We start from the raw sequence: 27,972 nt of genomic DNA, 5'->3' as shown, positions 1-27,972 counted from the left end.
TTTATATATATATATATATATGTGCATTCACATATAGAAGAATGGAATTTAGACCCTCATCTCACACAATTTATAAAAAAAAAAATCAAGTCAAAATGAATTAAGGAGTTAAAGAAAACAACAGAGGAAAAACCTAGGAATAGGAGATTTTGCAAACCATACACTTGATGAGGTATTAAAACCCAAAATATATAAGAACCACAAACAGTTCAAGAAAACAACCAGATTAGAAATGAGTAAAGGACCTAAACAGATATTTCTCAAAAGAAAACATAGAAATGGCCAACATGTATATGAACAAATGCTCAATTGTTAATCATAACAGAAGGTAAATTAAAAGCTGATGAGGTATCATCTCACTTCTGTGGGAATGCAAATTAGTATAGCCATAATGGAGATTTCTTAAAAATTAAAAACAGAGCTACCATACAACCCAGAAATCCTACTCCTTAGTATACAGCTAAAGAAAAGGAAATCAGTATGTCAAGGCAATAATTTCCATATTAACTAGCTATTCACAACAGTCAAAAGAAGGAATGAAATGAAGTTCCAACCAATGTGTGAATGAATAAACAAAGTCTGGAATGGGATACTATTCAACCTTAAAACGCAGATCCTGCCATTCCCAACCTCACAGATGAGGCTGGAAAAAACATTATGTTAAGTGAAATCAGCCATACACAGAAAGACAAATACATGTAGAATCTTAAAAAGTTGAAGTAATAGAAGCAGTGATAGAATAGTAGAAACCAGGGGTAGGGAGTGAGGAGGAACTGAGAGGATATTAGTGAAAGGATATTAGATTATAAAAAGCTCAAAATGTCTATTGTACGATATGGTGACTTCAGTGAACAACGATGCATTATATTCATGTTCTCACCACAAAAAATGCTATGTGAATATTTTTTCCCTTTATTGTTGAGCTGGGTGGGGGTACACTGTACAAAGGTTCTTACAATGTATCAAACATATCATACTTAAATAAATAAACAAAACTAAAAAATTTTCCATTTCCCAAAACTTAGATATATAATTCAGGGTTTTCATAAACTACAGAATACAAAGTATAACTTAATTAGTCATAGCTTGTAATTTTGGACTGTTTAACCATCAAAACAATATTTTCATTAAAAAATGCTATGTGAAGTAATGTATATGGCTAAGAATCTCAATTTAGCCATTTCACACTTATGCAAGATTCAGAACATCATGCTGTACATGATAAGTATGTAGAACAATTTTTGTCAGTTAAAAAAATTAAGTTAATGTTAAAAAATTATGATATCGTATCTGATTAATCTGCTAATTGGAAACATGGACTAAATTTAAAAGATATTGATAACAAAAGCATAAAGCAATCTATACTTAAAAAAATCACAATCTTAATTTCTCTAAATTCCAGCTTTCCACAAGTAGGGTTTATGCTCATAATCTGAAATAAAGTGGTAATAACCTATGAATTTTTGCTACTTGAAAATGAGCACATTCTGTAGTACCTTTAAACGACTGTTTCTGTTAAACACTATATGATAAGTGTTATTCAGTAAAGACACAATTTACTCATGATTCTGGACCTTTTGTAAAAACAAACAAAAAGCTCTCTTAAAATCTGCTAAACAAACAATATTATATTAAGTTAATATATTAACAACAATATAATGGATTACTAAGGGGTTAGCCTCTTCTTTCTGAATAGAAGTTAAACTTTTAGTAATTTTTGTAAACATTTTATTGTTAATAAGTTATCCTTGACAATATGGGAATGCCAATTTTTCTTAAAATTAACTCAGAAATACTAAAACAATTTTTAAATGGGCAATAAATTTTAATAACATTTCTCAAAAGAAGGCATATAAATAGTCAAAAAGCATATAAAAATTGCTCAGTATTAATAATTGCATTAGTTTTTCAATACTATGAAAAAATACCTGAGAAGGAAGGAAGGATTCATTTTGGCTCACAGTTTCACAGATTTCAGATCTACTTGCTCCCCTGTTATAGGCCTGTGGTAAGGCAGAACATCATGGTGGTAGGAGGAGATGGCAAGAAAATGCTTACCTCAAGATGGCTGGGAGGCCGACAGAAGGACAGAGAGAGGAAGAGACCAAGACAAGAGATACCCTTCAAATGCACACCCACAGTGACTCAGGTCCTCTAGCCAGGCCCAGTCTTCCAGAGTTGCCATCACCTCCCAATAGTCCATTCTATTCTGGATCCATCGATAGATTGGTCCATAGATTATGTGAGAGCTGTCATGATTTGATCACTTCCCAAAAGTCCCATCTCTGAACATTACATTGGGGAAGACTTCTACACATGAGCCTTTAGAAGACATTTCATATGCAACCAGCACAACACTAACTTTCAGAGAAATGCAAATCCAAACATAAAGGAGATAATTTCCTCACTCCAGCAAGAGTGGACAATGACCAAAATACTAAGGATAATAAGTGCTAGTTAGAATGTGGAGAAAAGGGAACCTTTGCACTCTGGTAATTACATGGAATGTAAATTAGTACAGCCATTATGGTAAACAGTATATAAGATCCTCAAAAAGTTAAAAATACAACTACCGTATGATCTAGGAATCCCACTCCTAAGTACATATTCAAATGAAATGAAATCAGTATGTTGAAGCAACATCTACACTCCCATGTTCATTGTAGCATAATTCACAATAGCCAAGAAATAAACATCAACTCATGAATGGATAAAGAACACAATACATATATACAACAAATACTATTCAGCCACACACACACAAAAGCATGAAATCCTGTCACTTGTTACAACATATAAGCTAGGCACAGAAAGAAAAGTACTGCATGATCTCACTTATATGTGGAACCTTAAAAATTTGACCTCATAGGAGTTGAGAGTACAATATGTTATCAGAAGCTGGGGAAAGGAGAGGATGTGAAAGGAGAGATGAAAAAGGGTTGATCAATGTGTATCAAGTTACAGTTAGAGCAAAAAGTTCTGTGTGCTACTTATACAGTAGGGTGACTATAGACAATTATCAAGTATATATTTTAAAAAGCTAAAAGAAAATGCTTGGAGTAGGAGCATGGCTTAAGTGGCAGAACACCTTCCTACCAAATGAGAGGCTCAATGTAAATCCCAGTATTACCAAAAAAAACACAAAAAGAAAAGATGTGATAAGTGCTTGAGTAGGTATGTTTAACCTGATTTAACATTATACAATGTGTACATTTGTCAAAACATGTTATCCCATTAATACAAACTTCATATTATGTATCAGTTAAAAAAATTAATTAAGAAAACTAATTCCAGCCTGTTGTAATTTTTTTTTAAATTTGTTTGTTTACTGTGGTACTAGGGACTGAACACAGGATCTTGCACTTGCTAGGCAAGTACTCTCCCACTTGAGACACACCCCTAGCCCTTTTGTTTTTATTTTGTTTTTTTTAGATAGAGTCTCCCTAACTTTGCCTGAGCTAGCCTCAAACTGGCAATCCTCTTGCCTCTACCTCAGGTGCCAGAGTTAAAGGTGTGTGACATTATGCCTGACAATTGTAAATGTTCATATCAAAATTCTTTTCCCTTCCAGCTCCCATATATTAGTAAATGTTAAATCAGGAAAATTAGCAAGTAAACTTTAAAATTCTTATAGCTTAAACTTCTTGCACAAAGGACTAGTACAATGAAGTATCAAAAACACAAATACCTCTTAAAGCATTACCTTGTCATACCTGTTGAGTGACAGGCTTATTAAATCACACAAAAGATTTTTGCAATGTTCTTCAAATAGGCTCACATTGGTTAAACTGTCACCTGCCAGACTGATAAACTGATGACCATATACAACTTGTTCTGAAAAAGTCATAAAATAAATTCTATTTAAAACTACAGAAGAGTTTACTAATTCAGAAGGGGAAAATGATTGTATCTCTTTAAACTATCTTGTAACAAAAGTGAAACACATAAAAGTTAAATTTGAGAACAGTAACTTTCTTACAAGAATAGTGACATTACCTAAAACAATTTTGACTTTTTATGTACAATATAAATGTCTCTTGTCCTAATAAGGTCATCTTTAAAAAGCATTAATGCTATATCACTTAAAAATAAGAAATAACATCAAAAAATTTTCACTCACAACTTTAAGCAAGAAAACATCTAAAACATCATTCTTTCAAGAAACACTAATAAGCTGACCATATGCAAAAATTGAGCAAACCAAGGTAAAAACTAAGCAAAATGTATCACAGTGAATCCATTCGCGTATTGCTCTAAGTGAATATTATGTGAAAGATAGACTCATTGTAAGAGGAAATTTTATATTTGTATATAATTAATTAATTCTTTTGAGACAGATCTCACTATGTAGCCCAGACTGGCCTCAAACTTATGATCTACTTGCCTCCCCAGTGGCGGGATTACAGGCTTGTGCTACCATGCCAAGTGACTTACATAATTTTAAAAAGCAATAAAAGTTTAGGTTTCAAAGAAAGGATATAGATTATAAACCCATAAACTTACTCAATTTTTCACCCAGCATGTGAAGAATTTCTAGCACCAGCCAATGGATATCTAAGTGGAGATGTAATAAGTGCCAGGATGGTGGATAAAGCTGTGAATGACATTATCAGGTGTAATTCAGAATTCATAATATATTACTTTGTATTTTGCAGCATGTCACAAAATTCCAAAAACACAGGACAAAGAACCACTTACCCTACTACTATTCATAAGTTCAGGGAAAACCTCTGTCTTCTTTACTAGAAGATTCTTTTACTGAAGATCTTTGAAAGCACTATATATTTTTATTTGTTGGTTTAAGGTAGACCCACTCTGGTGCTACTGAATAGACCTGTATAATTATGGTCCCTTCCAACCAACCTAATTCTACTAAAGCTACAAGACAGTAAAATAATTAAAATATGTACTTTCATGAGTGTTCTAAGATTTAGCTAGGAAATATTTTTTTAATATAATGAGTACCCAACAAGTACTATAAAATGTTGTAAAAGGGGAACTTCAGACCATCATGTAAAACCTTATTGTTACCCTCACTCAAAAATGGAAGTTGAAAGAGGTGAAAAATTTTATCTCAATTCATGCATTATGATTCAAACCTAAATCTATCTCACTCAAAACTCAGAACTTTACTGTGCTACAGGGTTATCAATAATCTTCCTGTACAAATAATACAGCGACGTAACATATTCCATTAATACATCTAGAAAGAATGATGGAGAATGAACTTGCCTTATCAGACATACAAACAAAATAAAATGCTACACTAACAAAACAATACTAGCACAGGAATAGATAACAAACAGCAAGGATAGGGAAGGTGAATGTGGACTCTCAAGTTGGTGGAGAAAGCACACAGGTCATTCAATAAAAGATAGGGTTATTAACTCATCCATTTGCAAGAAATTAAAGTTTAATTTCCCACTCCACTGCACATTAAAAAAAAGTGTTGAATTGATGCCATAAATGTATAAACCAATTAAAAAAAAAAAACAGCATGGATGATGCCACAGAAAAAAAAAACAACAAATGTAATGATATCAAACATGTAAATCATCTATCTGGGAAATTGGCTTAATTGGTGAAAAAGATAAATAGAAGGTTTGTAACAGACAATATCCAGTCAGTAACAACTCAAACATTTTCTAAAAGTCTTCTAATAAGACAAATGCTTAACTGGAAATACTAAGACTTTTCATATACAAGATTGATAAAAATATAATAAATATATACAAAGTCTTAAAAATGAATTTTATTTGTAAGATTTTTGTTTTAGAACAGAATTTTACTGTATCATTTCAGGTTTTTTTTTTGTTGAAGTCTGTAAGCTCCCCTGCTTTAAAAATTCAGTCTTCTGAGATTCAAATAACCTATCTTTTCAAGTCTGCCTAATTAAAAAGCCCACGTAAGGCAAAATCTTATATGAGGACCCTTGTGTACAAGTGTCTGTTTCTGCTGCTAAATAAATTATTCATTTTTATTTTTTCATGCATTTGATGAATTCCAGAAAAACCTGTCCAATTTATAGAAAGAAAAAAGGAAAAATATCCCTCCTCCCACAATCTATCCATAAATCTTTATTATATGATAGAATTAAAAGAATTACTGGCTCACACATGTTAACCTATCAATTCAGTTGGAACTATTTACTTTCATTATTGTATACTGACCTCTGATAAAAGAGTAAATTTTTTATTGCTTTTGTTAAATTTCACAGAAATATATATAAACACTTAATTGTATCTTACTTTTTGGCAGACATTAAATTTCTACAAATTTAGTATTACTCAAATTAGTGGAGTCAAATATAACAGAAGGGATTGGGAGTTCACATAATCTCAATGTGAATTATCATAATTTATCATTTACTTTTGCTCCCATTGTATGGAGAATTTGTTATTTATCAGTATCAATTTTTTAAAAATCAAGCTTCAGAGTGAATGTCACTTGCAGAGAAAAAAAAAGAGCATAGTTAGAACAATCTGAACTACAATCTAAAAAGGTCTCAAAAATCAGAATACACATAATGATGTAGCTTTGAAAGTGTACCTTTTTTTTTTTTTTTCCAATGCTGGAGATTGAACTCAGGGCTGTGCACATGCTAGGCAAGCACTCCACCACTAGACTACAGCCCTAGTGCTGTAAGTATACTTTTTTATGAGATGAGTTCTCAAATCTTACTATCTTACTATATTATATAAATGAAAGCTTGCCCAAATCTTTTATCAATGGAGATGATAATCTTTAAAAATAAAGATTATTTTTTATTTGAAACTTTTAAACATTTGCACTATCAAATAGAAAAAGAATAGCCACTGATGTTGTATACAGAGTTAAGCACTTAGTTAATTCTTCCCATAACTCTAATAAGAGTTATATAGATAGGGAGACTGAGGCAATAATGTCACATGTCCAAAGCACGTAACTAATAAAAGAGATTTCATTTTAGGCAGTACCTGGTACCAAAGTTGCACTCTTGACTAATTTCTTCCATTCTGGAGTAAATATTCTTTGTAAGGAGAAAAAGCTGTTAATTTAAAAATTAAATGAAAACAAGTCAAACCTTAATCTGATTTTGATTTACAAATGCTCCTAGATTAATACTGGGAAGTTCAGATAGATGTCCAATATACAAAAGTAATCCATGAAGTTCATCCACCAACTTTGATGGAAATTGAGCCTCCAAAGCCTCATAGGGATGGACAGGACCATAGCTTTCCTCAACTTGTACTTTCAGGCACCTAAGAAGTGATTAGATACAATAAACAGAGTGTGGAAGAATATACTCATAGAAATTCATGCAGTAACTAATATAGTGATCTGTCATCCTACCTGAAGATGAAAACTTTAATATATTGGAGAAATGTTACACACTGCTGCCTAATATTGTCTGCTTTGCTGTGCAGGGTAGATATCTTCCCTGAAACCAAAACAAACAATGTTAATCATAGCTTAAATAATTATCAGTGGACAGTGACCAAAAATTCTGTAGCTATACCAGCAATAATTACCTTTTAACTTTTGCCACTGATCACCACCTATGTGTTTTTTGCCACTACTGCTCCAACACTGCTTTTATGAAGGTCACCATTGTATTGCCCAATTTAATGGCTATTACCTTACCCTCAAAGTAGCACTGACTATATCTGGCTTCACTGAGGCCACACATTGACAGTATTCTTTCTTTTTCATGTACCCTTTTTTTCCATCTTTTTACCATTTCTTCCTCCTCAGTTCTACTAGCAAGAGATCTCCTCAGGGCTCAGTTATGAGTTGGCCATCTCCACACAACAGTTTCTATATATATGATTTCATCACATTAGTTCCTTTGCTAATAAATGATACTGACTCCTATATCCCACACTTTTTTTTGTATATCCCACACCTTGCATACCAAACTATACTGTACTCAGACTTTATTGTTTGGCACACAGAATGCTTAGACAGTGCCAGTAATACATCATTCAATTGTTTCCAAAACCAGTTCATGCTGTCCTTGTAGCCTGTATCATTTTCATTCTTCAATTTCCTTTAGCCTCATATCTAATCCATCAGTCTAATGAAGGTTACAAACAAATATACCATGAAACTATCAATTTTCCTATAATTTCTTAAAGCACTACCAACAAGATTCCTAATAGGACATCTTCCGTTACCTCTTCATAATACACAAAATGTGCTATGTACAAAATATGCTTACCATGTGTATTAATTCCTATTGCTCCCAATTCAAAACTTATGAAAGCATACCAACTATATTTAGAATGAAATCAAAGCTCCTAATAATGATTTATATGGCCTTACAGGACCTTTAAACAGTTTGTATCCTTTTCCCAATCTCATCCCTTCCAGCCATCTTCCTCTCATTTATTTTAACATTTATATCAAGAATGATCCAGGTAACTACTATATGCAAAACACTGATAACTACTATGATGAGTAAGACACAAAACTAAAGCAGAGAAAACATGATGAGAACTACAGGCAATAAATTCTCACACATATTAAACGTATAGTAAAACTTATTTCTAAGTTTCAATTCATATGAGCAAACATGACTACTAGTTTGGTAAATTACATATTAAAGTGTACTTTAGTCAAATTTCATCAATAAAAAGTCATTTGTTCCCTGCTATGGTCTGAATGTTATTTGTCTCCTCTGAAACTCATGTTGAAATCTGACTGCCATCATGGTGGTGCTGTGTGGTAGGGGACTTTAGAGCTGATTAGATCATTAAGAGGGATTAATTCCATCTCACAGGAATGAGTGCCCACTATTTAAGACCAGATTAATTACTAGTACTATGGGCTGCTATAAAGTTAAGGCCACCCCTCATGTCTTATCAGTTTTGCACATGTCTGTGATGCCATCAGCCATGTTATGATGTAGCATGAGGCCCTTCTCAAATGCAGCTGCCAGATTTTGAACTTTCCAGTCTCTAAAACCAGTCTAAATAAACCTCTTTTCTTTATAAATTACATAATCTCAAGTATTCTGTTACAGAACAGAAAACAGACAAAGACAATTCCCCATTTTCACAATTCACAGTTCCTAAAAGCAATAGTCTCTATACTAACTGTCATAGAGTTCTGCAAGATGGAATAAGAGAATCAGATTTATTCATCTCCCACCTTAAACTTGAAAACCAAAAACAAAATAAAATAAATTTTCAGGCATTGGACACAAGGCAATACAAGATTGCAATTCCAGAGAAAATGCGAGCCCTATAACTGTATCAGCTTCTCATCTAGAGACAAGTTTCTCCATCTACAAACAATTTCTCCATCTAGAGATAGTTTCTAAGTTGTGGTACAGGGAAAGAGGGCAGAGATACAGTCCAACTCAGTGAGTTAAGGAGACATGAGATTGAGAAATCTAAATTTATAGGGCAAAAGTACCAAAAGAGAAAGAAGCCAAACAAACAGGAGCTCTGGAGATGCTCAAAGTTCCCTTCAGTCTGTGTCTGAGTCTGTTTAATAACAAGAAAAAATTACCTAAGACTATAGAAAAACCCAGAAAACAATTTTCTATGAAGACTACAGCAGTCAAGGAATAGCTCCCACCAACAAAAATAAAAAACAAAACAAACCTCATAATACTCAAGGCACCAGGCCCTCAGAAGCCTTACCAGTCTGCTAGGCTAGATTACCATTAAACTAGAAGTTGTTTTTAAGACACCCTAACAAAATTTAAAACAAGCCTCGAAAAGAGCCAGGGGATTACAAGTATTCAGTAGCAAGCTGGAACAAACTTTAACATCTAGCTAGAAGAGTATAAAAGAAATTCAGAAAGCAACAATATAAAATTCATAATGTATATCATACAATAAAATATTACTATTCAAAGAGGCAGAAAAATATAACAGAACTAGGAGAAAATCCAACCAAAACAAACAGATCCTGAAATAACAGTGATAAGTGTTTGTGAGGCAACAAAGTTACAGTAATTATACATATATTCCATATATTTAAGATGGATAAAAACAAACATGAGGACAGAAGAAGATAACTTTAAAAATCCAAATTTCTAAATAATACACAGCACTACAATGGCTAGAAAGTAGAAGCAGCTAGCCTGCAACAAAACACACTGCTATTCGATTTTCTTCAGTACCTTAACCATACCAATTTACAATCAAGAAAATAATAAATGCCAAAAGCAAAAAAAAGTGGAAAGCAGCTGGGTAACAGTGACTCACACCTGTAATCCCAGTTACTCAGGAGGATGGCAGTTCAAAGCTAGGCCAGGAAAATTGTTCTGAGACCCTATCTCAAAAAAAAAAAATAGGCCCTGAGTTTAAGCCCCAGTACCACAAAAAAAAAAAAAGAAAAGAAGATCAGGAAGTTAGCAAGAGATCTGTTCCTTTTTATTTCTTGTTTGTGTTTTCCATTCCACTCCCCACCTCCAGAGGAAATACTAACTCACTTCAGAATAGTTTCTTTAAGACACTTTTACTTTTAAAATCTACATATTTGAAAAAAAAATACTAAAATTTCAGCTGCAACAAAATTTAAATGTTACAGTTTTTCAGAACACTAAAGACACTGTATCGTGAACTTCTGACCGAACATTTCCTTCACATTATGAAACTCCTACATAATCATATACTCATGTGAAATTCACTCTAGTGGAGCAGCATTCCTTTTTGTGATTAAACTTTAAACTTACCAAAATCACAGTTGGCTTGTAATAAGGTTTCTAAGTTGTACAGTTGTTGCCTAATTTAAAAAAATGTAATGTGAGAGTTAATTTTAGCAGTTTAAATAATGTAACAATTACATGAATAATGTTTCTACTATATAGCTTCCACACCTCTGTGGATGATATTTAATACTTTGTGAATGCTTATTAAATGTGATCTTTAGGCAATGAAAATTTTGAGATGATAAAATACACTTTTGTTTGACCTTCCAAAAATACCTATAAAAGATATGTAGAACTCAGGAATTATGTCAATTACAGATTTCAGTATAATGAGATACTGTTTATATCTTTAGGAAGCTTAAAATATATAAAGATATTCTTGGTTAAGTTTTATAATGAAATGTTAAGTTGTATCATACAGCTGCACTAGGGGAGTCAGAAAATAGCATTATAAACTAAAGCCATCATGGAAACCTATATTTATGCTGTTTCATCTTTATTTCCTGATAGTAATCTCCTCTTGTCATTCTCCCTCATTACCTTCAAACTCTTTTTTAAAAACTGGCCCATATTCATGCCTGTGTCTTGGATAAAGACTCATTCACTACAATGTTCAGGATTACAAAAAAATCACTCAGCTTTCTCTCCCCAAAAAAATACACGTAACATCAGAAACATACAGTGCTGTCTCCTGATATGTTCTAATGGAATGAGAGTGGAAGAATACCCAGGACATCTCCATTTTCATTTAAATGTACCATATATACATTTTTAATGTGCTTTTGGATAATTTGCTTGAAACACCTGATTGGAAAATCAATTAAAAGCTGAATAAGGCCTGTGTTTTAAATAATGAAAAGTTAATTTAATTTTGTACATTTTGCAAATGACAGTGCTACTGTTCAAAATATTCCATATTTTTATTAATTTATTCATTTTTGGCAGTACTAGGGTTTGAACTCAAGGGCTCATGCTTGCTAAGTAGGTCCTCTACTACTTGAGCCACGCCCTCCCAGCCTTTTTGTTTATATTTTGTTTTTGAGATAGGTTCTTGCTTCACTGGGGCTGTCCTGGAACTGGCAACTCTGCTGCCTATTCCTACGTAGCTTGGATTACAGGTTTGCCACCATATGTGGTCAAATATTTTTTTAAATGTTGTCCAAAGAGAGATTTAATCATATTTTTATTACACAGGTGGAAGGAAATATTTGCAAAGTCTATCTTCTAAAGATCACTGAAGGACTGTAGCCATTAAGCAACAAATGTATTTTAATTTTCTCGAATATTTGCCTTCAATACTTGATACCAAAAACAATTAGCTGGGGATGTAGCTCAGTGGTAGAGTGCTTGCCTAGCATGCACAAGGGCTTGGGTTCCATCCCCAGCATGCCAAAAAATTCAAACAAACAACAAAAAAAGATTTTGAAAATCAGTAGAAAGCAACTCATTAAAAACACAATTCTATCATCAATCACTGCTTTGTTATTGCTGCTGGCAAAATAATCAAGTAAGCAACAAGCACTGTATCTTCTGCAATCAGTATTAAAATGCACCCAGCAATGTAACTTACAAAACTGAACAGTCTATACTCACAGGCAGTTAAAAGAAAAAATTACATACACACCTGAATAAATGAAAGAGCTCTCTACATGAATTTACTAATGCTGTTTCAGTAACCCATTGGATACCAAATATTTCCACTGTATCCTCTTCAAAATTAGTTGGTAAAGGATCGAGATTTAAAAATAATCTGAAATGAAAATACCAATTTAATCACTTGAATCCGTACTATACAATGACATATATAATAAGTCAGAAAATGCTTTGGTTCCTTACGCACTCTGAATTAGTGTAGCTAGAATATATTAAAATTGCATTACTATATGATAATAAAGTATAGTTAAAAAGCAATGTAACTTAAGAAAGAAGCTAAAAAAGCATTTTTGGCTTTTCCTAGTATTTCATCCTTGGAGGGGACATTTAAATTCTTAAAATAGATAAAAGTCATTCTGAGATATGGCTGGAAAATAGCATAATCAGGTTGTGCAATCTCAGGGTTTCTAACAAGGTACAACTATAAAATCAACAAAAAAGTTTACTTCCTAAATGAAAATGCCAAAAAACTTCAAGAACAGCAAGTATACTGCAATAGAGATATATCTGATTGATGCTAAAATAATTCCATGACTTATATATGTACAGGTACTTGGATTGGAAGGAGGCAAAAACAACAAAAAGTGTGTCTTGCTTAAAAAAAAAAAAAAAAAACCTGAAAAGTTATTATCACTCTTTCAAAAGGCAATACCATTTCAAAAGGCCCTGGTGGTTCAGAATTCCAAGTAACACATATATTAGTTTCCAGCTCCCAAAGCCAAAGCTGAGGTAGCAGTAAGATAAGAAAACATCAATTACCGAGGAAGTTCTCCTTAATACTCAAAATACTTTTAAATATGATTTAACCAGGAAACTAACAACAGGACTAAGAATAATTTCAACCTTTATAATATACTAAGCCTATTTACAAACATGGCTTGGTAAACACCAAAGTTTAAAGGATCAAAGCGTAACTAAACAACATACCTAACGAACTGATGAATAATCTGATGAGGGAAAAAGTCTTCAATTTATTTTTATACCTACCGCTTAAGGGTTCCACTGGCAAGGTAGGACTCTCCAGAAAAATTCTTTCCTCCTCCTCTGTTGTCAAAAGCACAAGAAAAGCAAGGGGGTTTGTACCACTCGGTCTCCAGCTCCAGCTCTAAGCTGTCGGTCAGAAACGCGGACGCAGCAGAAATGCCATCCATTATTTACATCATGTCCTAAAATGTTTGTAGTTTGTGTTGATTATTATGGAGGTTCCAAAGAAAAGTTGTAAGCGGATTCCTGGAAGTGGAACCGAAAGGTTAAGAACTCCGAAAGTTCCCCCAGCATAAAGAAAAAAGCGAGAAGACAAATCCCCAAGAATTCCCCGCTCCCGGATTCCGACCCCCCCTACACACACACACACACACACACACACACACACCCTCCACACGCACACCCCAGATCAAGGCTGTCAGACAAGATGTTGTCCCTACAGCCGGTGTCACAGACCTAAAATTTGTCCTCTAGGCGGGACTCCGCAGCCTGAGGCAGGGTGAAGAACCCGGCTCAGGGAACCACGGTGGTGAAGGAAGCTTGGGTGCAGGCACAGGTGACAATCGGGAGCGCCACGCTGGGCACCAACTTCCTTCCTCTCAGCGCGGGGACAAGACCTACCGGCGGCACGCAGGCGGAAAGTAAGGGCACCTGGCGTCCCCGGCAACAGGCTGCAGCCAGGCCCCCGGGCCTCCCGCTGCCCGCGCGCGGTGCACGTCGTATCGGCTCTCTCTTCAGTCCCCGAGAACTTCTTTCCCCGAATCTACTTCCACGATGAGTTCCCGGGATAAAACCGGAAACAGGCGAAATTCCCGCGCTCTGGAGAGGCGGGGCCATGGCACGACCCGCCCCCGAATGATGTCCTCTCGCGAGATATTTACAGAAACTTCTTGCACTCCCCGAGATCTCGCGAGAGTGCGTTAACACTGGCTAGAAATACGGGCGCACTGTTTTCTCTCGTTTTATCTTTAATTTGCGTGAAGGCGGGGCCTCGTTAGCAAGGAAAATGTAAAGAAGCGAAGATGAGGAGACTGTAGGAGCAGCCAGGGCCGTCCTAGGAAGAACATTACTACAGTGAGTCAGGCAGTTTCTCAGACACACGCAGAGGGGGTCTGTCTCTCTTCCTTCGGGTCTAGGTTGAGGCCAGGATTCCTTTTGCTGTGGAACGAGGGCCAGACAGCACAGGAGAGCAGTGAATCCTGTTTGTGGAAACACTGAATAAATCAGGTGGCCTTTTCCCTAGGTATAAAAACTGTTGCTTCCTTCCTTTGCAATGTATATGAACAAAATCACGATTTTGTAAAAATATAGTTCATTCACAGCATTTTGGATTTTTTATATTTTAGCAGTACTGAGTTTGAACTCAGGACCTTGCTCTTGCTAAGTAGGCACTCGATGGCTTGAGCCATGCTCCCCAGTCCTTTTCTGTCTTTTTAGAACGTTCTTTAAAGTTGACCCCTCAGGCTTTTCACTGTAAGTCAGAAGTAACACACTGCGGTATATCACCATCTTGCGATTTAAGGAAACACAGAATTTCTCATTCATATGCCAGCTGTAATTTAAGTAGTCAACATTGCCCCATTCTTCCACAATACAGATTTTCTTGTGTTCGGTTCCTGCATAGGGAACCTATCATAACTCTTTTCTTTTTATATTCAGTACTGCATGTTTTCTAACAGGTGAGATGCAGTGAGAAAAAAACAGCATGATCACTATTCCCACCACAGTTTAGGGCTACTGTAGTCAGTGTTACATTTTTTCTGCTCAGCTGATGTACTGATGCTTTGTTGACCACTGCATCTCCTTTATGATCCATAGTGAGTCTAGACTGTAGAGTGACACAGTGTCTTCCACAAAGACCCCAATGAAATACTGGTTTGATATGAGAATATTGTGCCCTGGCAAAAATATTGTCCTTCGTCTAATCAAACATCCAAATAGATTCCTATTTTTCTTTTTAAAGTGTGAGTGGCCAACTTGCTTCAATACAATGAGTGGATAATAAGCTCTATACATAATTTACTACGATTAGTATGTTAGTAAGAAACTGTCAAGTAACAGATATGTTAAGAGGGGTGATTGAAGCCTACTTAATGAAAGGATCATTTACCAAGGTGTAGAGAGGGTTACCAGAGTATAAAAAGTGATAGTAAATCACCCAGAACTAGAGTGTCATGATCACCATTAGGCCTGAGGAGTAAGGGGGAAGGAGGGTCATGGTCTTGGAGTGGAGTCTGGGCTAGAAGTGAAACTGGTCAAAGAAGGATGGAGAGTGTACTTGTTAGAAAAGGGTCAATTTTATCAAAGAAAACATAACAATACTAAATACAAATCTATATATACAACAGTATATGTAAAGTAAAAAATACTGCTACAGGAGAAATACTCAAATCAACAATTATTTCTTCCATTCATTAATGAATTTATTTTATAATTATTTTCTGTACCTGAGAATAAAGTAGTGAAATATAAGACCTAGGTTCCTACTCTTACAACAGTTTGTATTCCAGTAGAGCAAGAGAAAATAAGTAGATAAATATTGTAATTTCAAATACTGTTAAGTGTCATGAAGGAAATATAGGTTATATGGTAGAATCAGTGAACATAGCTGTTCGATTATGTCTCTTGCTATATTATCTACACCTTTACTTTTGTTGTGGTAAAATTGATACAATAAAGAGTAAACATAAGTGGAATGGAACAAAAGAAAAAGGAAATAAATGAAACCAAAAGTTAGTTCAAGGAAAGATCAACATATAATTGATAAGTCCTTCTAGCCAGAGAGATCAAGAAAAAAAAGAGAGAGAGAAGACACAAATTACCAACCTTAGGAATTAAAGAGGTTTCATCACCACTGATTTTACAGACATTAAAGGATAAAGATATAAGAACATTATGCCATCTGAGCTTGATGGTTCATACCTACAATTCCAGCTACTTGGAAGACAGAGTTAGGAGGACCCCAGTTCTAGGCTAGCCTAGACTAGGAAAAAGAAAAAAGCTAGGGAGACTCCATCTCAAAAAATAAGCTGGGCATGGTGGCCACACCTGTAATCCTAGCTGCATGGGAGGGAGAGGTAGGAGGATCTCAGTCCCAAGCCAGCCCTAGGCAACAAGTAAGACCCTGTCTGAAAAAAAATTCCTAAAGCAGAGAGGGATAAGTGTATGAATCAAGTGGTACAGTGCTTTGTTTCTTAGCAAGTGAGATGCCCTGAGTTCAAAACCCCCAGTATCACCCTCCCCAAAAAGCATTGTGCTAAGGAACAAAAATGACATAGACAACCACTGAGAGACACAAACTACATATGCTCATAAAAAATGAAAAATGTAACTTGAGTAGCTCTATAATCCATCATAGTAATTTGAGTCTTTGGTTGATACCCCAACCCATCCCAAACACACACACATGCGCGTGCGCGCGCACACACACACACACATACACATACACACCAAAATTCTTAGAAGAAAACAATCCCAGAACTAAGTGGTTTTATTGTTAAATTCTCCCAAATATTTAATAATATTTAATAAAGGAATAACACCAATTCTTTTTTCTTTTTTTGGTAGTGCTGGGGATTGAACCCAGTTCCTCATACTGGGTTCTAGGTAGGTGCTTTATCACTGAGCTACATCTCCAGGTTGGATAATACCAATTCTTCTAAAAAGTAGAAAATTGAATTCTTCAGAACTCATTTTATGAGGCTAGCATTACACTGATATCACAGTCTGAAAGCTAAGAAAAGAACATAATAATCCAATATCACACACTAATATAGAGACAAACATTATTTCAAGTCAAATCCAGAAATACATTTTAATTGACATATGATAAGAAAGGTTCATCTTAGGAATGCAAGGTTAGTTCAAATTTCAAAAAGTAATCCATGAAGATCATTGTATTAATATACCATAAAAGAAAAGAAATAGCCACATCATCACAGTAGATGAAGAAAAGTTACCTGAAAAAATTCCATATATGTCCATGATAAAACTCCCTAACAACTAAGAATAAGAGAACATTTTCCTAGCTTGTTATTTGATATCTATAACAACTGAACTATTGATATGAACTTAATCATGAAAATGAATGTTTTTGTCCTAAAATTGAGAACAAGGCAAGGATGTTTGCCTTTTGTACTTCTCTTTCAACATTTTACTGGAGGTAATTTGTCAGTACAATAAGGTATGAGAAAGAAATAAAAGTCAGATATATTAGAAATAAAAGTGAAAAAGAAGAGGTAAAACTATCTTCATTTTTAAATGACAAAAGTTAATCATATAGAAAGTTCTAAAGAAGCTTCACAGCTACTAAAACTAATAATAAATTCTGCAAGATGGCAGGGTTCAATGTTAATATACAAAAATTGTATATTGTGTAGTAACAAATGTGACCATATCACGCCTTTTCTCTCTTCAAATCTCTAACAACTGCTTTTTGCTCACTTACAGTTAATGTGTCAGAGAAAAAAATAGATGAAACAAAACAAGAACTCAACTTTCAACTGCCCAGATCAACAACTTCAGCCATGTTGCAATGAAAAAATTTTCACTGATCCACCAGAGCCCAATCATTTGTGTAGTGAATCTCACCCTTTCTCATTCTCTCACTACCTTTACTCCTATAAATGTTTCCCTTCTCATCTGCATCATGAATTTTCCCCTTTATATCAAAAACATGGTCTAATATATCCTCTTTCAAAATACCGTCTTTTTTAATACCGCCTTCCCAAATACTCATTACTTGGATATAAACATTGTTTTCTTAAAAACAATTTTTGTTTCATCTATTTTTCTCTCAACACATTAACTGTGAGAAAAAAGTGGTTGCTAGAGATTTGAGGAGAGAAAAGGTATGATATAGTCACATTTGTGAGTTAAAAATTATTTACTAAGGAAGTATGGTAGGAATGTCTGAAAGTGCTCATTAACCGGTTTAAATTTATAGTTAAAAAAAGAAATAGAGCTCAGTCAGCATGGTTTTCTCATTCATTTCACCATTAAAGATATATTGAAATAACTAAACTTAGTTATGGCTTTTAGTACTGTGTTACTGAAAAATATGAGCAATCTATTGCAAGTGTTCATACAACCCACCTTCAGCTGACTTTCTGTTGATACATGCTATTTTATTGCACTAATTTTTTTCAATAGATGACCTCTTAACCCCTTAAGTTCTATACCCTGGCCCACATATCATAGTTTAACCACCTACTTAAGTAGCAACTGAAAGTTTTAGTTAAGGAGCATCTTTCCTACATAATGAAAGCAATTTTCAGGTGTAATATTCAGGGGATTAGGTCATTAACAATGTAATATGCCATATAGAACCCTTAACAAGCCTAAGCATGAGAAAACAATTATTATATATCCTTACTCATTTTTCTATAGCTTTAATATTTTCCCCTCTAGCATGTCCTTTTATCCCATTTCCTTCTACCTCTGTGTATTTGATAGGTTAATTATCCCTTTAACTTTTACTTTAGAACTTTTCTTTCCCTAGGCCTCATCTTCTAACATGACTCCCAACAATATCTGCTACCTGGTATTCATGCCATTGCATAATTTTCTACCTTTGTGTGAGGCTGAACCTAATGAATAGAATAAAGCAGAAAGTGAAGAGACAGTACTTCCATGCTTACAAGAGACTGTGAGATGCACCCTATTATTAGCACTTTCTCCCTGTTGCTTCTTTGGTTTGTTTAACTGATGAAGTAAACTGTCATACTAGACTGGCCAAGATAACCAAAGCTGAGAGAAGATTGTGGCCAACAGAAGTAAAGATTTTGGCTCTCAAATTCAACAGTCCAGGAGAAACTGAATCCTGACAAAAATCATGTCAGTGTGCTTGGGAAGTATATCCTTTCACAGTTGCAACTTGGGATAACTAGGCCTGGGCAGGTATATAAATGAGTTTAACTTTGTCTCTAAAGGGATTACCCTTTCACCTTGATGTCTAGATGGTAATCTCTACCCCCCTCGGAAAGTTCTATCTTATGTGTGTCTTTTTTCCCTGAGGCCTGGCATCATATTGAATAATATGATTTGGGCTAAGGGTTGACTATGCCCAAAAGACCAATGGTGTAATTTAGAGTTAGCTTTTTTGTATCAGTTAACCTGGAATCTGAGATCAAATATATGGGAATTCATGCCAATGTAATAAAGCCCCACTAAAAAATCTGAACACTGAGACTTGAAGAGGCTTTTCTGATTTGTACTTTTCTGTGCATATTGTTGCACAGAGATGCTAGGAAAGTAACACATGCTGACTCCACTGGGAAAAGACAAAATATACTCCACCAAATAGAAGATTGGTATTTCATCAGCCTTTATCCTGCATGTTTTTTCCCACAGCTGATTCAAATCTATATCCTTTCCCTGTAATAAATTGTTAACTGTGAGTATAATAGCTTTTAATTATTTCTACAAATAGTTTTTATAAATTGTCAAAAATGAAGGTGGTTTTGCTAACCCCTAAAATCTGCAATTGGTATAAAAAGTGAGGCCAGTTTTGTTCAGATTGGCCTCTATCTTTGCAGAAAGCTAAGCTCTTGTAGCAGTATTGCTGCTCCATCACTAAATGTAGTTGACATCTTGATTGTAGTCTGTAAAACATTCTGATGCAGAAAACCCCACTAAGGCACACCTGCATTCTTGAATGAAATAATATGTTGATATAATAAAATTTTATTACCTTGACAAATTACGGGATAATTTTGTTTCAAGCCACTAATTTTTGGTATAACTTATTGCATAGTGACAGACTGCTAATGTAACTACTAACATACTCAAAAACAATAAAGTAAACAAAACATTGCTTAGAATATGTCTAACTAGACACATTCATTTGGAGTCTAATCAACTGGTGAGCTCCTTTCAGGTCTCTCTTTCTCTCTGTCTTTTCCTGATCAACCTATTCACAACCACAGTTTCTATTGTTAATTCTATTCAAATTACTCTTAAATGTATATCTGTATCCAGAACTTCTCTGATCATCACAGCTGTGAACTCAGACACTTACCATTACTACCATCCAAATCAAAGCTATGAAGAATTATGGAGAGCTCTCACCAAGAGCTATAATAACTTCCTAACTTGTCAACTAGCATTCACTCTGCATATGATGTTTTCCTCACATTCACCCATAGTGATTTTGTTTCCAGATATTAAGATTATGTCAACCTCTCTCCTATTTTTACAATCAGTTTTTAAGATTCAGAAAAAACTTATAAACAAGACTTATAAGACATTGACTTCTTTGACTCCTAAGTGCTTCTACCTAGCTTTACAAGTAATTGAACACAACTTTATTAGCTATGCTCTACCCATACTGGTCTCCTTCAAGTTTTTTCTACCATTCTATGAGAACTTTGTCCATATTTGTCTGTCAACAATATGCTTCCTCTCCCTCTTGGCATTACTGCTCACTCTTCAGATCTTTACATACGCAATTGCCTCATGGAAGTCTTCCATGAATTTCTGAATAGTGCTAAATCTTCTATTATAGGTGCCTACAAACTCACTCTGGAATCACTTGCCACAGGTGGAATTCTCTAGTGGCATATGTATTATTTCGTAATATTTTTGTCTTCTTCTACACTCAAGAGGTGAGAAACCATGTCAGCCTTTACTAAACATTATACCTGCAAAGCACAACAACTGCATTTTGAGGTTGTTCAATAAATATTCCTTTACTAAGTGGGTGAATGTATTGTTGAATGGTTTTTCAGGTGTTGGTATAAAGACTTATGATTTTATAATAAGATGTAATTTCCAAGCCTGTCTTTTTTGATTCTGCTACTATATGCAAGCTACTTTATCACTCTTGGGATCTTCACTTTTAATCTGTACCTGTCAGGTTTGTCATGGTAATTACATTAGAAAGCAAAGTAAAACCTCTAACGTAGTGCACCATAAGCTGTCCAGCCTTCTCTTCATGTTCACCTGAGTTCTAAGGGCTGATATAAAGCAGAAGTACCACTGAAGCATGGTATGAGCAGGAGATTCTAAACCCCTAGAAACGCATGTATTAGTAAAAATCATATATTGGTTAAAAACACATTACTAAGGAAATTGTCCTTCTAGTTGCCAGTTTGCAACTTCTGACTTCAAATTTGTACCAGAATATCACTATGTGAATGAAGGTGGGCTGGCAAATGCTCATTTTAAATAGATGAAACTGTTCTTTGCCCTTTACCTTTTACCTTTTTATTGCATTTAAATATATATATTTAGAAAGGAGATGAGAATAAAACTCCTTAATTGGCACTCCCACCAAGACAATAGGGAAATAAAGGAGGAATGGTTTTCTAAAGCCAAAGCAGAGTGCTATCAGAGGAAGGAGGATGAGATGCTACACAAGTAAAGCAACAGATGCCCTACACTCCTGTCTTCTCTGTTGGGATTTGCTTAGATACTACGTACCACTATTAATATCACTCCTATGATGTCACTTTATAGCATAACACCTTTATGTTCAGGAAAAATAAACTCTTCTCTCTTTTAAATTCTGGGAAATGTGTAACATTACCTTGAAAGCAGCTGGAATGTACCTGCTTGCCCTTTTCTCCAGGGAGAAAAATTCTACCCCACAGATAAGATAGTACAATATTTCTTGCCCTGCTATCAGTGACAATTTCTGTATTTTCTTCAGTTACCTGGTTCCCCCTTGGGTTACCCCCCTTTCCAAGTTACAGATCTTTAGTACTCTTCCTGAGACAGATAGTTTTCTGTTTAGTTCAAGATGTCTTCTTCAACCAGTGTTTTAAAGTCCTTAACCCTGGGTATCTCCAACATTCAGTACAAGCGACTTAGAGTATGCTTTTTCTAATAGTACTTGAGCCTGCAGTACCTGATAGATAACCAGCCATCAGCAGGATACAAGCTAGTCTTCTCTGCCATCATTTAGTTTGTCTCCACTGATACCTTCAAATTTAGACCAAATTCCTGCTCAATTCTGCTCTTCAGTTATGTAAGGAACATTTGTCTAAAACTGGCTATCTCTGCCATTCAAGACTGAAGGCATCAAGGTAAGAATAAATAAGATACTTTCGAGATTTGTAGAACACCATAATCAGCAGATCAGCAGATTGTCAACCACTAGCTTTTACAATGTGCTATTCTAGACCACCAGAAGCCCATAGAAGTCTCCTGTTATTGCCCTAAACTTGAGGAACTAACTTTATCTTCCTTTTCTGATTTGTCCTTTCTGAGTCATTCTTTCCTGAACTCATTAGGAAGAGCAGGTCTGATGAATAATCATCTTATGGCAAATAGAAATTATCCCCTAGGCAGCAGCAACTTTTTAATAGTTGACAAGGCTCCACATGGCTGATCCTAAGATAATGATAAACCAGGCCATTGTTTGACCAAGATTGCTTGACTATGCCTACCCCTACTTTTGTTCCATACCCCTTGTGACTCCTGAGCTCTTGTCAGCAGCTAGAAGATGGAGCCAAGAATGCTTTGTCCTTTGGTCCTTCCCAGTGTGGCTATAGTTAATTTTTTTTTCCTGTTTCACCATTACTTTGTACATATGGTTGTTTGGACCCAGTCTATTGGGAGACCCTGGAGTCAGGCCTCTGCCTTAAGGCTCCAGTAACAATTCCACTTCTATTAAGGACTAAACTGAAGGCCCTTGTGATGCTTCACAGTTCTTTCCTAAACATCCTGAGGTCAATTTTCACATCATACAAGTAGGACATGCAACTTGTTTACACATACATAAGATAATCATGCCTATTTTTGTCTGTTTACTAAACTGTAAATTTAAGATTTGTTCAGTACTATGTCCTTGGGATCTAGGATAGTACCTGCCTACAACAGGATCTTAAACATACTTCTGATTAAATAAATAAAATGCTTTAAAATAAAATGTCAAAAATTTTATTTTTATTTTGCAGTTTTTTTGAAAAATGTTATAACAGCACTTTCTTTAGGCTTTGAGTTATCAACAAATTCTCCAAAAGGACTTTCTGCAGATATCAGGAGGCTTCAACAGAAGGAGATTGGAGGGGAACCACTAGAAATCAGGCAGTCACTTGCAGCTGGCAAGGGGAGGTGAAAATTGTATCAAATCCTTTTGCTGCTTAAAATTCTCCAGTGGTTACCTGTTGTGCTTAGAGTGAAATCTTAAGTCCTCACCTCTGTGATTTGATTCCTTCCTACATCCACAATCTCATCCTCTCCACCTCTCTCACTGTCAATCACAGCAGCCTTCTCCCCATTCTTCTTGCACACTATTTTTTTTTAAAACTTAGCCTATATTACTTGTACAAAGGATTTCAGTAATATTTCCATATATTCACATAATGTATTTTGATCCTATTCATCCCCTCCATTACTCTTCCTTATATTCCCTCTCCCCCTTTTTCACAATTTTAATGGGTTTAATTATGGTATTTTATATTCATGCATATAATGTAGTTTGATCATACTCACCCCCTTTATCAATTATATATATATATATATATATATATATGGTTTCTCCAGATAACCAGTAGTTATATATTCTTTAAATATGTTCCTACAACACAACCATTTCCCTTACACCAGTATCTTCTTAACACTTCTGTTTTGTGTGAGAGGTAAAGACTTTTAATTTTTTTCACTTAGCATTGTTAACTGGCTAATCTTCATGTCACCATCTTAAGAATCAGAGTGCCAAGAAGTTACCCCATGGTTATCATATAGATGCTCCAGTGAGTCACTTAGATTCTGCCTCTGGGACAAAATTCTTATGTTCCTAGCTGATGAAGTGCTGCTTTCAGCTCTTTGCTATCAACCCTTTTAGAACTGCTTTGGGTAAAGAGAACATGACCCGCCCAAGGTGAAGCATCTGTCATTCAACAACATTGGCATTAAGGCATACATGCATATGCAGCTTTTCTTCTCCCTCCCCTAACAGGATGCCTATGAAGGGCCATCACAGCTTTAGACCTCACCTCAGTCTACTGAGGCCTTACTGAGACTGCATAGAGGCCAATATATCCCTCTGTCCAATCCAACCTCTTTTACCTTCCTTCCCTATGTTGTTCCCAAGAGTGGGTCTTGATAACTTTCTTGCATGTTAATCTCTACCTCAGGGTCTTCCCTGAGGAACTGTACCAGCAAAAATAACTTAATTCAATTTCCTAATTTCAGGAAGCTGAAATTATATAGCACATATTTGAGAAGTGGAAGCTAGAATTTTGGGCTCCAAGGGTCTTTGTCATTTCCACATTGATATGATAAATCTTTTAGTTATTAGAGCTCACTGTCTAATCTCTGGTCTTCTATAAAAAAGCAGAGACTTAAAGAATCTCTGAAGTTATTATAGCCTCTTGATATCTTGATATTGTAATGTCAAGAGACTGTCAACTAAACTTCACTGGGATCTGTTACTGGGTTATTGTGGATGGAATAGCATGGAGATCATTGTTTAAAAATCAACATACCTGAGTTTGAGTCCCACATTCGGTATTTTCTAAGCTATATGAACTTGGCTAAATTTCTTAAACCTTTGGAATACCAGATCTGAGAATTCGATGTCAGCACTACTTATTAGAGGCAAAAAAGATATTTTTCTTCTTTCATTACTCTAGTTTATCTGAGAGGCATTATCCATTCTATTTCATTTCTTTCTATTCCAATGTAATTGCTGAGAATTTTAAGATATTTCTATCATCATAATAGTTATAGAAGAGTGATAACTCGGGGTTCTTGTCCTTAAGAAATCTCTAATCTTGTCAAGGGGATAAAATATAATATTATGCTTTTATTATGTTCATATAGTATCTATACATGCACATATTATGAACACGTGTGCATACATGTACATATAACATATAACCTGTATGTATAAATTCATAAACATATATGAAATCTGTAAAGCAGAAACCAAGTCCAAATAGTATCAGATGGATAGTATGTTAGGAAGTGAGGACCAAGTACATTTATATGGGCAAAATTTTCATGTTGTTACTTTATTTTTTTTTTAATTTTTATTTTATTCATCTGTGCATACAATGTTGGATCATTTCTCCCCCCTTCCCCCACCCCCACGCTTACCCTCCAGCCCCTCCCTCTCCCCACTACCTCCTAGCAGAGAAACTATTTTGCCCTTATCCCTAATTTTGTTGAAGAGAGAGTATAAGCAATAATAGGAAGGACCAAGGGTTTTTGCTAGTTGAGATAAGGATAGTTATACAGGGAGTTGACTTGCATTGTTTCCTGTGCATGTGTGTTACCTTCTAAGTTAATTCTTGAACTAACCTTTTTTCTAGTTCCTGATCCCTTTCTCCTATTGGCCTCAGTTGCTTTAAAGTATCTGCTTTAGTTTCTCTGCATTGAGGGCAACAAATGCTATCTAGTTTTTTAGGTGTCTTACCTATCATCATACCTCACTTGTATGCTCTCGCTTTATCATGTGATCAAAGTCCAATACCCTTGTTGTGTTTGCCTTTGATCTAATGTCCACATATGAGGAAGAACATATGATTTTTGGTCTTTTTGGACCAGGCTAACCTTATTCAGAATGATGTTCTCCAATTCCATCCATTTACCAGTGAATGATAACATTTCGTTCTTCTTCATGGCTGCATAAAATTCCATTGTGTATAAATACCACATTTTCTTGATCCATTCATCAGTAGTGGGGCATCTTTGCTGTTTCCATAACTTGGCTATTGTGAATAGTGCTGCAATAAACATGGGTGTGTAGGTGCCTCTGGAGTAACCTGTGTCACATTCTTTTGGGTATATCCCCAAGGGTGGTATTGCTGGATCATATGGTAGATCAATGTTTAGCTTTTTAAGTAGCCTCTAAATTTTTTTTCCAGAGTGGTTGTACTAGTTTACATTCCCACCAGCAGTGTATGAGGGTTCTTTTTTCCCCGCATCCTTGCCAACACCTGTTGTTGGTGGTGTTGCTAATGATGGCTATTCTAACAGGGGTGAGGTGGAATCTTAGTGTGGTTTTAATTTTCATTTCCTTTATTGCTAGAGATGGTGAGCATTTTTTTCATGTATGTTTTGGCCATTTGAATTTCTTCTTTTGAGAAAGTTCTGTTTAGTTCACGTGCCCATTTTTTTATTGGTTCTTTAATTTTGGGAGAATTTAGTTTTTTAGGTTCCCTATATATTCTGGTTATCAGTCCTTTGTCTGATGTGTAGCTGGCAAATATTTTCTCCCACTCTGTAGGTGGTCTCTTCAGTTTAGAGACCATTTCTTTTGTTGAGCAGAAGCTTTTTAGTTTTATGAAATCCCATTTATCTATGCTATCTCTTAGTTGCTGTGCTGCTGGGATTCCATTGAGAAAGTTCTTGCCTATACATTAATTCCAGAGTATTTTCTACTCTTTCCTGTACCAACTTTAGAGTTTGGGGTCCAAGATTAAGATACTTGATCCATTTTGAGTTAATTTTGGTATAGGGTGATATACATGGAACTAGTTTCAGTTTCTTGCAGCCTGCTAACCAGTTTACCCAGCAGTTTTTGTTGAAGAGTCTGTCTTTTCTCCATTGTATATTTTTAGTGCCTTTGTCAAAGACAAGTTGGTTATAGTTGTGTGGCTTCATATCTGGGTCCTCTATTCTGTTCCACTGGTCTTCATGTCTGTTTTTGTGCCAGTACCATGCTGTTTTTATTATTATTGTTTTGTAATATAGTTTGAAGTCAGGTATCGTGATACCTCTAGTGTTGTTCTTTGACTGAATATTGCCTTGGCTATTCGTGGCCTCTTGTGTTTCCATATAAATTTAATGGTAGATTTTTCAATCTCTTTAATGAATGTCATTGGAATTTTCATGGGAATTGCATTAAACATGTAGATTACTTTTGGGAGTATAGACATTTTTACTATGTTGATTTTACCAGTCTATGAGCATGGGAGATCTCTCCACTTTCTATAGTCTTCCTCAATCTCTTTCTTCAGAAGTTTATAGTTTTCCTTGTAGAGGTCCTTCACATTCTTTGTTAGGTTTACACCTAGGTATTTGATTTTTTTTTAGGGTATTGTAAATGGAATTGTTTTCATATATTCTTTCTCAGTTTGTTCATTATTAGTGTATAGAAATGCTAATGATTTTTCTATGTTTATTTTATATCCTGCTACCTTGCTATAGCTATTGATGGTGTCTAGGAGATTTTGAGTAGAGTTTTTTTGGGTCTTTAAGGTATAGGATCATATCATCTGCAAATAGGGATATTTTGACAGTTTCTTTACCTATTTGTATTCCTTGTATTCCTTCTTCTTGCTTAATTGCTCTGGCTAGGAATTCCAGTACTATGTTGAATAAGAGAGGAGATAGTGAGCATCCTTGTCTAGTTCCCAATTTTAGAGGGAATGGTTTCAGTTTTTCTCCGTTAAGTATAATGCTGGCTGTAGTTTTGTCATATATAGCTTTTGTAATGTTGAGGTACTTTCCTTCTATTCCTGGTTTTCTTAGAGTTTTTATCATGAAATGGTGTTGGATCTTATCAAAGGCTTTTTCTGCATCTATTGAGATGCTCAAGTGGTTTTTGTCTTTGCTTCTGTTAATGTGGTTTATTACGTTTATTGATTTTTATATGTTGAACCACCCCTGCATTCCTGGGATGAAGCCTACTTGGTTGTGGTGAATGATCTTTTTGATGTGTTGTTGAATTCAGTTTGCCATTATTTTATTGAGGATTTTTGCATCAGTGTTCATTAAAGAGATTGACCTATAGTTCT

The 27,972-nt window shown here is 35.2% G+C and overlaps 1 protein-coding gene across 2 annotated transcripts in view; it reads right to left on the bottom strand.

Annotated features, from left to right (window-relative positions):
* Mms22l (MMS22 like, DNA repair protein) overlaps window positions 1–14,114 on the bottom strand; it is a 117,688-nt gene extending 103,574 nt beyond the window's left edge. The window contains exons 1-8 of one of the 2 annotated variants that reach the window (XM_074077900.1): window positions 13,904–14,114; window positions 13,286–13,528; window positions 12,270–12,395; window positions 10,670–10,719; window positions 7,333–7,420; window positions 7,064–7,241; window positions 4,504–4,594; window positions 3,704–3,834 (exon numbers count right to left, since the gene is read on the bottom strand). In XM_074077900.1, coding sequence (XP_073934001.1) covers window positions 3,704–3,834; window positions 4,504–4,594; window positions 7,064–7,241; window positions 7,333–7,420; window positions 10,670–10,719; window positions 12,270–12,395; window positions 13,286–13,449 — 828 coding nt within the window. In that variant the 5' untranslated portion in view covers window positions 13,450–13,528; window positions 13,904–14,114. The other variant, XM_074077901.1, reaches the window with a different exon arrangement.
* Between the last annotated feature and the right edge of the window lie 13,858 nt (window positions 14,115–27,972).

This window comes from Castor canadensis, chromosome 1, assembly GCF_047511655.1.
Source record: "Castor canadensis chromosome 1, mCasCan1.hap1v2, whole genome shotgun sequence".
Lineage (NCBI taxonomy): Eukaryota > Metazoa > Chordata > Mammalia > Rodentia > Castoridae > Castor > Castor canadensis.
The sequence above is the reverse complement of the archived record's forward strand: the minus strand, read 5'-3'. Positions and strand labels throughout refer to the sequence as shown.